The sequence below is a fragment of the Trematomus bernacchii genome, unplaced genomic scaffold (assembly GCF_902827165.1).
Source record: "Trematomus bernacchii unplaced genomic scaffold, fTreBer1.1, whole genome shotgun sequence".
NCBI classification, from domain to species: Eukaryota; Metazoa; Chordata; class Actinopteri; order Perciformes; family Nototheniidae; genus Trematomus; species Trematomus bernacchii.
In genome coordinates, this window is record NW_022987727.1 from 12719712 (window position 1) to 12733480 (window position 13769).

General features: G+C 44.1%; 1 protein-coding gene across 1 annotated transcript in view; it reads right to left on the minus strand.

Moving 5' to 3' along the window:
* LOC117494478 overlaps nt 1-6175 on the minus strand; it is a 6534-nt gene extending 359 nt beyond the window's left edge. Inside the window, exons 1-15 of the mRNA XM_034145405.1 lie at nt 5988-6175; nt 4851-5308; nt 4644-4730; nt 4055-4444; nt 3730-3831; nt 3322-3554; nt 3023-3201; nt 2805-2898; nt 2364-2702; nt 2144-2261; nt 1840-1931; nt 1634-1748; nt 1152-1421; nt 848-1006; nt 1-753 (exon numbers count right to left, since the gene is read on the minus strand). The exon at nt 1-753 is cut by the window's left edge and continues 359 nt beyond it. Coding sequence (XP_034001296.1) covers nt 548-753; nt 848-1006; nt 1152-1421; nt 1634-1748; nt 1840-1931; nt 2144-2261; nt 2364-2702; nt 2805-2898; nt 3023-3201; nt 3322-3554; nt 3730-3831; nt 4055-4444; nt 4644-4730; nt 4851-4932 — 2466 coding nt within the window. The 5' untranslated portion in view covers nt 4933-5308; nt 5988-6175 and the 3' untranslated portion in view covers nt 1-547. The remainder of the gene's footprint in view (nt 754-847; nt 1007-1151; nt 1422-1633; nt 1749-1839; nt 1932-2143; nt 2262-2363; nt 2703-2804; nt 2899-3022; nt 3202-3321; nt 3555-3729; nt 3832-4054; nt 4445-4643; nt 4731-4850; nt 5309-5987) is intronic.
* Between the last annotated feature and the right edge of the window lie 7594 nt (nt 6176-13769).

Here is a 13769-nt window from a genome sequence, read left to right on the forward strand (position 1 = left end):
TGCGGGTGAGGAGCCTGGCTGCAGAGTTCTGGACGTACTGGAGCCTGTCCAGGGCTTTGCAGGTGACCCCGAACAGAACTCCATTGCAGTAGTCCAGGCGTGAGGAGATGAAGGTATGTATTAATGTTTCTGCAACGGGGTCGGGGAGAGAGGGCCGGAGTCTGGAGATGTTTCGAAGGTGAAAAAAAGCAGTTTTGACAGTAGACCTGATGTGGGAGTTGAAGGTGAGGCTAGAGTCCAGAGTGACGCCCAGGCTGGATGGAGCAGCCATCGACGGTGAGGAGCAGATCTCCAACCTCCCGGAGCAGTGTTTTTGGGGCCACAACCATGAGCTCTGTTTTGTTTTTGTTGAATTTCAGTAGGTTTGTTGACATCCAGGTTTGGATGTTGCGGAGGCAGTTGACTAGTGACAGCTGGGATGATGGATTGGTACTGATGTAGAGTTGGGTGTCGTCGGCATAGGAGTGGAAGTTGAGACCATGTTGGCGGAGTATTTCACAGAGGGGGAGCATGTAGATGTTAAATAGAAGGTAGTCTGGAGGGGGCTTCACCGTGTGTCATCAGAGCTGTCAGAGTCGCAGTCAGAAGACTCATCTGAAAGACTTTGCAAGAAGCTGATGGTCTCTGCTCCAGTCAAAAGCTGCAGATAGCATCGTCTAGCATGAGTCTTCATTTCTCCGATGTCGTGCTGCTTTTTCCTAAACATGCTCTGGAGACCTTTCATCCCGTCTTCGCTCAGGCCCAATGGTGAATCTTAAATGTATAAGATAAAGACAATATGAGTTACTTCATCACCTATCACTGATGTGTAAAGTCATGCAAAGTAAAAATGTAATATATACTGTACTTTGCAGGCAGGACATCTTTTTCAGGTAATCACTGCGGGTTGAAAGGACCTTCCAGTGTTGGTTCATTTCTGTGACGAGAATCTTATTCTCCTCCTGTAGTCTCTTCACTGCTATGACAAGGTCGAATGCTCTTCTCTTTGTCCTGAGGTCGAAAGAGTCTGGAAAGCATTTATGAGAAAACATGAATGAATGTGTATGAAAGATCAACATTCAAAGAATCTATGAAGTCTTAAATAGATTTATATATCAGACATGAAGGTTTTCCACATTTGCTGTGAGCATTCAGCAGACTGGTGTACTTACCACTGTTTGGTAGCTGCCATGGCCAAGCTTTCTCCACAGACAGAATGGCTTCGAGGCACAGCGCTTCTGTGCTTGGAACCATTGAGTTGTATTTCTCAACTGTGGCTGTCAGGACCCCTTTCTCATCCCTGATCTTGCAGCGGATCCGGGAACGACCTTTGTTGCTGTCTGTGTCTTTGTAGAGACGCTGCGAACGTCTCTTGACACTTACTGTCAGCATTTCGATCTTGCTGGCCAAGGCAGCAGCATCCCTTGGGTTGTTTGTTGTTGCTTTTTAGAGGAAATAGGTGTATTAAGCACAGTAATTCACAATAACAGTGACATTTGATCAAATGTTTTAATATTATTTTATTACATATGCTTCATGAAAAATAAGTAATGCAAATGTCAATAGAGGGTTATCACTAATTCTGAAGATTTAAAATAAATTGATAAATCATGACTACAAAAAAGTTGAAAAACGTCATTAAGATTGTCCTCACTTTCTGCCCACTCATTCACATCTCTGACCCAGTCTTCCAGCTGCTTTTCAGTCACTGCCAACTCAGCCTTCATGGACTCCAGGTTCTGCAATTGCTTTTCCAGAGCTTTTGTGGTCTACAAACGTCAAACAATTAAAGACAAATAAATACAGAAATCTACATTTAGGCTGCAGCCACAAATAATTCTTCTAAAACTATGTTATTACCTTCAGATATCTGCGGGACAGTGAGGTGGCCAAGTTGCTGACTTTTTGCTGATTCCAGCGCATGGCCATCAGCGTCAGCATGTCTGTACGTCCTGCAAAAGAGAATATCACATTATTACTATTCCTCTTACTTCTTATACTGTAACTGGGGTTTATACTATATTGCCATCCTAAATGGTGTTCTATGGTCATAACCGTCAATGAGCTTTTATGAGTTTCTGTTGTTGGTGTAATTTGTTAGTGTAATCTGTGCCTTTCTGAACATTTTTTGAAAACTGACAGTAAAGGTTCTATCGTAACTCACCTGCTTTTGACATGTGTTTTGTGGTCACTGCTATCCGAGAGAGGAAGGCATTGACCTGTTCCACCTCCTCCCCTAGGGTTAGTCCAGCCCCCTCTTGATATGCCCCACTCCATTTCACCTGTTTAAAATATATTCAAAAGTACGACTCGTTACAACTTGTCACTATTCACAAGGAGGTTTTTACATAAAGTGATTGTGTCACATGGTAACAATTCCTTACTTCACATTTGAAGTCATGCGCTTTGGCATGAAACACTGAGAGAAAGGGCTTCATGTCGAGAAGATGCTGGAGCTCTGGACAGCTTTTTGTGATTCTCTGGAGGTAGGGCCAATATTTGCAGGTCACATCCATGCAAAAGAACATACTACTGGCCAGCTTTTTCTGTAGGTACAGGGGATAAGCAAATATTTCTCCCCTGTACATATTGAGAGCACAGAGGAGCACTCCATGTCGACAGACGGCAAGCTCTAGTCCCTCCTCATCCAGCTTGCCGGCTGATTTTTGGGAGGTCTCTCTGGCTGCCGACCACTGTCCTCCACAAACACCTCTTCCGGAGACCTAATATATAAAAATGTATTGATGAAAATGGTGCAAAGACTAACCTAACCAAACCCTTCATTAGGATATTATATTATACATAATTAGAGTCTGCAATATTACATGTTTGGTTGTGGTGTGTATATAGTCCACAAATCTTGAGACGTCTTCATCCCTGGCTATAAAGACACCGTCAAAGATGGCCTGTTCCTCAGATCTAAATAAATCAAAGGAGCAATGTATGACATCTCAGATTATTGATTGATTGATTGGTTCACATCAAGATAGTTTTGTTTCGTTATTTGTTCAAATACTGTGACATTATATATTTTCTATAGTACCTAGCTGCATTCTTGAAACGGTAATGCTTGCGGTTTCCATCCACGGAAACTGCAAGCATATCAGGGCTACACGCAGGACAGGTGAAGGGCTCCTCCTTGCACATGATGTCGACCTCATAACGCACAGCCTCCCACTCAAAGAAACTTTTGATGAAGCTGTCAGTTGAGATCTTCCCAGTCTATAACAAAATAAGGACATCAACAGATAATGTCAAAAATAAATTATAAATTATAAGGACACAGCTTACAATTTGTACAATACAAATAGATCAAAAAGGACAAGTAACTTCAATACTCACACGGCCGAAGCGCAACGTTCGCTGATCGAGCATCCTTAAATATGCCTGAAAGGATAGTCCAGGTGCAGCCATTTTCATTTCTTCAAATGAGAAGAAAACATCTGTGGCATAAATGGTGGCGAAGTGAAGGGTAGCTGGCCAGTAGTCACTCCGAAGAAGGTCGTCAACCCCAGTCATCCATGTCGCAGCGCATGCTTCACAAGCCAACTCTGGCATGCTTAGCTCATGTCGTCCTTGAAAAACAGACAAGGTGTTTTTAATACATTTGGTATTCTTTACTCAATACCCATGTTAAGGTTTAATAGACAAGCTATCCCACATGTCTTTGAGAAGGGTTGGATATTATCAAGAAGAAACTTCAATAACATCTATCTTAAGAAAAGAGACAAACATTCTTCCCATTCTTACCATTCATTGTGATCACAGTCACAGTCTTTCCTGGCTTGAGGCTCAATGACTCTGATGCACAACCACAGATTTTGTCCGGGATCTCCACAGGTACAAACCGCACTGGAAAAAAATTCAAATGGGAATTAAAAATAATTTGTCTCTTTTGAAAAATACTACATTGTTATGTGACATATTTAGGATTTAACTTTACATCAGAACATTAAAAAGAGACTTAAGCACACTGCTGGGAATTAACACAGAGATGTTGAGGAAGCTCACATTTTCAAAATGAAATTCTCAACAAGTCCAGCAAGAAAATGTACATTCACAAACCAGAACTTACCACAGGAGCAAAGGGCCATATTTAGTACATGTGTTGTTGGGGCCAATGGCTGGAAGTAACCTGCAGTAGTAGCATCTCTGTTGTGGAGGGGGTGTCTGGTGTGCATGCTGACATCACAGTCAGCACAGAAGAAGGGATGTGGTCGGCAATCCCGGCACCGGACAACAGACGTTTTGCCCCAACACTGTTTGCAAATGTGTGTTCCCACATTTGCTTGGGCCACTACGGTGTTAACTAGATGTGGTCTCGCTGCCCTCCAGCTCTCTGAAAAAAAACTTTTTCGAGTGCTCCAGTTGGTCGATGCCAGCAGAGAAGCACTTGGGGTTTGTGCTACCACCTCATCTCCTGTAGTATCGCTCAGAGACTGCTGGAGATCTCGTAGAAACCCCTCTGTTAAAACGGTACAATAAAGTCCAAAGCACAATGATTAGTTTTCTTTAAAACATACTGGATGGAGTGGTTTTGAAAGCTGTAACTACTGTGTTCTTAATTCTAGCAAATTATGAAGTTTAGAAATGAAGTACGTATCACATAAAGATACAAGTATGAATATGTGTTTCGGGCTAACCAGACCAAATGAAGTACATACCAACAGTCTCTGGAGCGATAGCTGGAGCAAAGATCAGATCACAGTCAGGAGCAGCAACGGGGGGATCAGTGTTACGACTGCAGCCAGCTGTATCAGAAAAAACATTTATTTTATACCATTAAATTGTACTACTTTTCCCTTACCAAGAGTTATGTTTTCATTCATTTCATATACTCAAGTGCCTAGAAATATATATCTTATACTGACCCTGATTTGAGACATTCCGGGTTGAACGTGGTCTTGCAAAGATCAAGTTTCCCTCACTGTCTCTCTTCTTCCAGCACATCATTGACACTGCTGGCACTGCTGCTGCTGCTGCTGCTGCTGCTGCTTCCAAGTGGAAGCGGCAACAACAGCAGCAGTAGCAGTACAAAGCAAATCATCAGCACTCCGTAGGTCATCCCTTAACTCTTTCTGCTCAACCAGCTCATCTGCGCTTCTCAGGAGATCCTCAAGATCAGAATCACTCATTATAGTGAAGAGACACAGAAGAAAGACTGATAACAGAGTTAGACAGAGAAATAAATAGAGAGATAGGAAGAGACTATCAAGTACAACACAGCAAGGACAGTTTAACAAGACAGACTTGGCTCTTAAAAGTGCCTTTGGGTTGTTTGGAGTTTGGAAAAACAAAGGGTTGTTTTTTGGAGAACAAATTGCAGGATCTGTTGAGAGAAAACATCATAATTTAGAAACTCAAAAATAAAATAACAATGCCAGTGTAATTGTTGTTGTTTACAATTTTCTACTTACTTACTACTGTTGTCATTAAAGGTATTTTCACACCATCGCACAGCAAAATCACTGCCACCAGTCATTTAAATAAGTAATTTGTACAAAAATTATAAAAGTATTATTACTATTAATACTAAAAACACATGTATACAAAGTATTATTAATAGATTTACGATTCGAAAATTATAAAAGCAGAGTAGACATGTGGAGATTATCCGGCTGAACAAAACGTGATCCGTCTCTGAGCTAGCTAGCTCAGGCGAGTTCATTTGTTATATTTAGGTAATACCCTAGTAGAGTGGAGATTATCCGGCTGAACAAAACGTGATCCGTCTCTTAAATGTGTGTCAACCACAGACCTTATTTCGAGCTATTTTCCAAAATTCTATGGAGAAATTGCAGTGCGTGTTCTAGCTAGCTAGCTAGCAAGCTAGCTCAGGCGAGTTCATTTGTTATATTTAGGTAATACCCTATATTATTTAGTTACTATACCCCTCAGAAAGGTGCCAGAAGCAACATTGGCGCCGATTAGATTATTATTATTATTATTATTATTATTATTCGTGGCTAAGTTTATTTCCTATAACTATGTGTTACCCATGCTCTTACCTTGATTCTGAAGAACTGCGACTCTCTCATCCAGGTTTGGTCACGTAAAGTGCAAAGGTATGCCGTCTTTACGACGGTACCTGAGGATTGTGGGTAATGTAATCGCAAAGCGGACAGAAGTCGTAACAACAATAGCTGGGGATTGTGGGTAGTGTAGTGTCTTCGGCCATCCAAAACTCAAAAGTCGTCACAACAATAGCTGGGGATTGTGGGTAGTGTAGTCTCTTTGGCGCTCCACATTTCAGAGAAAACAAGTTGTCTCAGAATTGTAGGGGAAAAACACAAAAGCATTGTACACAATTTAAACCTATCAATGTCGTTTAATTAACAAAGGTAATCTGGTGTTTTTGAGTGGATGAGTAATGGAGATATCACTGTCAAATCAATCGACAGTAAGGAGAATACTTACTTCCGGGTGTACAATTCTCCGTTATCCAATGGGAATGGACGCTCACATTGCCTTTAACAGCTGCCGACACAAACGAATGCCGTGCTTCCCTAAGTGTCAAATACCGACGCCGATGGGAATACATTGCAATCAGTTGAAAGCTCTTTGCGTCCGTTTATGACGCTGATGGAAACTCGGCGCGTCACAACTGGACGCCACGGAATTCTGACCAATCGTCGCTCCTGGACGCGTTGGGAGTGAGAGTGTGTTGAAATAACAAAGAAGACCTTTGACCGGCACTTTTATAATTTTGTCCGGAAGATTTAAACTTTAACGGACATGTTGACCGGCGGAAAAAATATTCTAACGGAAACTCTGCCGTACGGTTCCTTCGTCCCTTGGAAGGCGGAGAGGTGGGTGTTTTTCATCTGCTGGTGGTCTACCGGGGAGATTTACAGCAGGAGAACACGCTTGCCTCAGGGAGGGAGAAAAAGAGCCAGAGCCCTGGCCCCTGCCTCTCCCCACCTCTGCTGCTAAATCCACCGCGGAGAATAAACAGAAGGGCAACCATGGCAACCATTCATGCTCGTGAAGTCTTCTTCGCTGCTTTTGGTGTATTTTGTGGCGGAAGTACAGCGCCACTTACAGGCCCGGCATATGTACTACAGCGGGTCGAGCGGTCTCGTGTGGACGGACACGTTTCTGGTGCCGATTGCGTGTGGACGGAATACTTTTTTGATATCGAATTCGGTTCGTTTTCGTTACCGTTTCCGTGTGGCTAGGGTCTGGGCCTATAGCTTTTACTCACACCACCGCCATCTCTGTTAAAAAGAGATGGTCTAAAAGCACATTCGCTGTCTGCATCCGTTTCCTACTTGCTGGAGAAGCGGGGCAGCGCGGGCTGCGTGTATTTCCTGATGCGCCACAGTTCACTACTTGCTGGCGGGACTGGTGTCGACAGGGGTGCACACATAAAATGATAGGCTAATTGATCACGGGCGGGCAGTGACATGCGAGTGTAGAGCAAACCTGTGTTTCATCGTTGTAATGAACTCGATAGTGAGTGGATAGGCTGGTCCATGGGGACTACAACTAACTGTGTTGTCGAGGAGAGAAAGGGTAGAGGACAAAAGTCTATGCGCTCCTGATCGGGGGGGGGCATAGCGCCACTAGGTGTAGTAGTGGTTGTCGCAAGGGGATAAGATAGTTATCGCTCTTGGACGGTCATCAGGCACCAATCTAAACTTGTATACAAGGATGTTAAGCACGAGTCAAGGTGCATCCACTGGAAGTGTTTCCCTACCCCCTCTGAAACCTCTTAATTCGAACTAAATTGAGCTGGATGATCAATTCAAGTCATTCTTACATTTCAGTTGAGTTTTGGTTGGCGGAGGGGCTTCTCCAGTAGAGCGTTGTATTAGGTCACCTAGAAGTCCTTAAAACGTCTCCCTTTATTAATATTAAGTATATATTTGTTTATTCGGTACGATCAACAACATTTTTAAAAGACAAGTTGCAGTTTAAGAGTGATATTGATTTTCTCATCTTACTTTTAAAGAAAGCCAATGTGTGTATTTTCCCGATATACCAAGCTATTACTTTAAATAGAATTGAAAACATTCACTCTATATTTTTCCATATCAGATCTGTTAGTGGGAAACCAAGTCACATGCTTTGAATGATTCATTTGTGGCAAAAATGTATCTAAAAGGAAATGTTACCCACCTAAGAAATGCAGTTTCTATTCCACTAATATGTATTTAATAATTTCTGGACCTCTCAAGAAAAAGACCGGATGCAGGAGCGTATGATTTTAGGCGTTTACATGCAAGGAAGGCATCAGACATCAAATACAATCTATAGTCACAAATATTACAGGAGACCTTATCTCCTTCACGTTCTGACTGTGTGTCTGTTCTTTGGACAGTTGGGGTCACCATGTTCTTTGGAATCCAGCAGTGGTGTACATGCTCAGAGTGAAGCACGTTAACCCAATTAGTTTTATATTCTTAAATATTTGTGTTTGTCGATAAGCAGTTACAGCTGGTCTTTTTTGTTCACTTCCTAGTGTGTGCAAATGTAATGAAAATCGTTCAGATGGTGAACATGGTACACTTTAGGTTTGGTCCTCTGTATTGCATAATTGGGGAAGTGATTGTGTTTGTTGGAAATTCTTGTGCAAGATAAATCCCAACTAAGGTATAAAGAAAAGTAGAGGTGTCATCAGCACATTGCTATCAGTTGCTACATAGTAACAGATAAAGGTGTGTACAGGGTGTGTGTGCAGGGTGTTTAGCGTCATGGCTCAGTTCCAGGGAAAGGCATCTGCCCAATTGATTTGATCAGAACGTTGAATCATTGTTTGCAGCTTCCATGGAAGATATTGAATGTGTTTTAACCCTTGTGTGGTGTTCATATTTCTGTTACTCAGCCAGTGTTCGTGGGTCTGGTGGACCCGCTGCCTTTTTGGGCTTCAATTCAACACAATCAAACTATTATATGTTAAAAATACTCAACAGATGTTTACTTCATCTCAATTACAAGCAATATAAACAGCATACATGGTTAATATTTGCCCTTTTACATTTGTTAGATCACATTAATGAATTAAAGTGCTACTCGTTGTTTTGCCCACTGACCGGCTGGTCCTGTGGCTCGTCTTTCTTCTGCAAAGTCACTGTCAGACTCAGACTTCTCAGAAATGTGACCCTCACATTCTGAAACCTCTTCCTCTTCCTCTACATCATCATCATCAAATGGTTCTCTCTCTTCCAGAATAATTTGCAAGGCCCTCTGAGCAGAGAATCTTTTGGCCATCTTGATCAGTTGTGATAAGGACCCAAACTGGCGGAGATTTATTTATTGTGTCTTGCCCCAAATGTGCAGCTTCGATAGTGTGAAAAAAATAAAGATTGGTTCCCGCAAAACATAATGCGGGAATGTGAGAGCAGACCGGTGTCCGTGCTTGAATTTATCAACAATGTTGCAACCTTGTGCGGGAATGGCAGGGGCAGAAACACAAAAGTCACACACACACACACACACACACACACACACACACACACACACACACACACACACACACACACACACACACACACACACACACACACACACACACACACACACACATAATTCATCATATCATTTTTCTTTATTTTTCTTTCTAAATAATGAAAACGGGTCCCACAGACCCGAACACCATACAAGGGTTAAATGTGTTTAGTTTGTCAGGGTTTTTACCATGTTATTTGTTTTCCCTATATTTCAAGATCTCGTTATGTGTAGGTAAGTATCTTGAGTGTCAGGGGAGGTTTTACCATAAGCTCCTGGGGGCTTTCCAACTTTCCTGCACAATCTTTGTTGGGTTTGTTACTTTTATATACTTTTATTTGTATCACTTCCTTTTTTGCTAATAGATTAAACATTACAAACTGTATATGGTGGGCTGGAGGATATATGTGAAAACGTAAATCCCATGGGGAAGGGTTAATCCCATGGCGAAGGGTTCCTGTCCCACCTAAAATCCATCACAGACCCCCTCCTGGACCCCCTGCAGTTCGCCTACAGAGCCAACAGGTCTGTGGACGACGCTGTCAACATGGCCCTTCACTTCCTCCTCCAGCACCTGGACACAGCAGGAACCTACGCTAGGATCCTGTTTGTGGACTTCAGCTCCGCCTTCACCACCATCATCCCGGCTCTGCTGCAAGACAAGCTCTCCCAGCTGCACGTGCCCGACTCCACCCGCAGGTGGATCACAGACTTCCTGTCTGACAGGAAGCAGCACGTGAGGCTGGGGAAACACCTCTCTGACCCCCGGACCATCAGCACCGGTTCCCCTCAAGGCTGCGTTATTTCCCCTCTGCTCTTCTCCCTGTACAGTGTACACCAACAGCTGCACCTCCAGTCACCAGTCTGTCAAGCTCCTGAAGTTCGCAGACGACACCACCCTCATCGGACTCCTCTCTGGTGGGGACGAGTCTGCCTACAGGTGGGAGATGGACCATCTGGTGACCTGGTGCAGGGACAACCACCTGGAGCTCAACGCTCTCAAGACAGTGGAGATGGTTGTGGACTTTAGGAAGAACGCAGCCCCACCCGCCCCCATCACTCTGTGTGACTCCCCAGTAACTGCTGTGGAGTCTTTCCGCTTCCTGGGCACCACCATCGCCCAGGACCTCAAATGGGAGCAGAACATCTGCTCCCTCATCAAAACAGCACAGGAGAGGATGTTCTTCCTGAGGCAGCTGAAGAAATTCAACCTACCAAAGACAATGATGGTGAACTTCTACACTTCCATCATCGAGTCCATCCTCACCTCCTCCATCACCATCTGGTACGCTGCAGCCACAGCCAAGGATAAGGGCAGGCTGCAGCGTGTCATCCGCTCTGCAGAGAGGGTGATCGGCTGTAATCTGCCATCCCTCCACGACCTGCACGCCTCCAGAATCCTGAGGCGGGCAGGGAAGATAGTGGCCGACCCCTGCCACCCTGGACACAAACTGTTCACCCCCCTCCCCTCTGGCAGGAGGCTGTGCTCCATCAGGACCAAAACCTCTCGCCACCTGAACAGTTTCTTCTATCGATCATAAATCTATCGATTAGATTTATGATTAGAAAATTATAAAAGTAGAGTAGACATGTGGAGATTATCCGACTGAACAAAACGTGATCTGTCTCTTAAATGTGTGTCAACCACAGACCATATTTCAAGCTATTTTCCAAAATCCTATGGATAAATTGCATTGCTTTTTTGTCGAAGGAACCGGAAGAAGCTTACTTCCGGGTTTTAGGACGCGTCACTGTGGCACTCTATTGAACAGTGGCGAACCGTCAGGGCCTTCAAGGTATTCAGAGAATACCCTGGAACACTCAGATAAAACAAACAAAAAATCGATTTAATTATATAAATAAAATGTATATAAAATGAATAAATGAGAATCGTATCTGTGTTGTTGATCTGTAATATTACAGTGTTACGTTGATTTGTTTGTCCTTCTCGGACCATGCATGCACTACGCATTTCCGTGTCTATCACAACTGGACCTTCTGTAGAAACACACACCCCCCCCCCCCGACACGGTTCGCCACTGCTATTGAAGAATGTTGATTATTACACTCCAAACTAGTTAAAACCTCCTACCAGAGGAAGGTTTCTTCAGAATTGATTTGGCATCTCTACCTCTGTCAACTTGTGGCTCATGACATGTCTTGTAAATTCTCCAGCCGAAGCTCCAAATAATCCGTCAGTGTTTACCATCAAAGCTCCAGCTCTCCTCGTGTCTCTCTGAGTCCTCTCTCCAATTGCTTCAGGAGTTTCCCCCAAAAATTGGCGTTGTCGGCAGGATACCAACAAATCTTCAGAACTGGTAAGTGTAATTTAAAATCCACATTTGGACATTGCCTTACTAGAATCTGTGATTGACGGTATCCTAAAATTACCTGTGAAACTGAGCGGCTGTTTTTCGTTTTCGGTTAATGAACATCTGAGGCTTTGTAACGCCCAGGGAATCAGTGTCTGGGGACTCTGTCCTGGCTGATTTTCTCTGTGTATGCTGCTCGGGACGTATGTGCCGTACAAGCATGCACAGCTCATGTTCAGAGAAATCTTAAAGAAAGGCATCAGTTAAGTGAAACTTCTGTGTGAAAGCAATTTAAAGATTTGTATTGGGCAAACCTCAGAATTTTAGAGGTTTCAGCGGCCAACACAAGCAGTTAGAAAGAAGCAGTCAGAGATATCACCACTATCGCCTCTTTAGGCACAGCTCCAGCTGCTGAACACGGGGGCGTGGGTGCAGACACCTCTCCCGTTTCTGTTTAGCTGGTGAGGTGCTATCTGAGAGGAAGAAATTCACAGCCTGGACTGCAACCACACAGAGACGATACGGGTCGTATCCGCTACAGTTCTCTATCATATAGGCGGTTCGGCTACACGAGGCCGACAGGGAAACGCAGAAACGATAACGATAACGGGTCCCAAGGTGGGTAGATCGGCGGACGCAACGCTCTGGGGGGCCAAACGGCTCCGTGATTACGCCCTATACGATCATTTCCTGATAACGAAAATACTGACGGGCTGTCAGGAGAGGGGGAGGAAAAGAGAGGCTCTGTGTATTATTCTTATATTATTATATAGAGTCGTTATTCATTTGTTTTAAAGCTCAATAAATAACAAAGAAGACCTTTGACCGGCACTTTTATAATTTTGTCCGGAAGATTTAAACTTTAACGGACATGTTGACCGGCGGAAAAAATATTCTAACGGAAACTCTGCCGTACGGTTCCTTCGTCCCTTGGAAGAGGCGGAGAGGTGGGTGTTTTTCATCTGCTGGTGGTCTACCGGGGAGATTTACAGCAGGAGAACACGCTTGCCTCGGGGAGGGAGAAAAAGAGCCAGAGCCCTGGCCCCTGCCTCTCCCCACCTCTGCTGCTAAATCCACCGCGGAGAATAAACAGAAGGGCAACCATGGCAACCATTCATGCTCGTGAAGTCTTCTTCGCTGCTTTTGGTGTATTTTGTGGCGGAAGTACAGCGCCACTTACAGGCCCGGCATATGTACTACAGCGGGTCGAGCGGTCTCGTGTGGACGGACACGTTTCTGGTGCCGATTGCGTGTGGACGGAATACTTTTTTGATATCGAATTCGGTTCGTTTTCGTTACCGTTTCCGTGTGGCTAGGGTCTGGGCCTATAGCTTTTACTCACACCACCGCCATCTCTGTTAAAAAGAGATGGTCTAAAAGCACATTCGCTGTCTGCATCCGTTTCCTACTTGCTGGAGAAGCGGGGCAGCGCGGGCTGCGTGTATTTCCTGATGCGCCACAGTTCACTACTTGCTGGCGGGACTGGTGTCGACAGGGGTGCACACATAAAATGATAGGCTAATTGATCACGGGCGGGCAGTGACATGCGAGTGTAGAGCAAACCTGTGTTTCATCGTTGTAATGAACTCGATAGTGAGTGGATAGGCTGGTCCATGGGGACTACAACTAACTGTGTTGTCGAGGAGAGAAAGGGTAGAGGACAAAAGTCTATGCGCTCCTGATCGGGGGGGGGGCATAGCGCCACTAGGTGTAGTAGTGGTTGTCGCAAGGGGATAAGATAGTTATCGCTCTTGGACGGTCATCAGGCACCAATCTAAACTTGTATACAAGGATGTTAAGCACGAGTCAAGGTGCATCCACTGGAAGTGTTTCCCTACCCCCTCTGACACCTCTTAATTCGAACTAAATTGAGCTGGATGATCAATTCAAGTCATTCTTACATTTCAGTTGAGTTTTGGTTGGCGGAGGGGCTTCTCCAGTAGAGCGTTGTATTAGGTCACCTAGAAGTCCTTAAAACGTCTCCCTTTATTAATATTAAGTATATATTTGTTTATTCGGTACGATCAA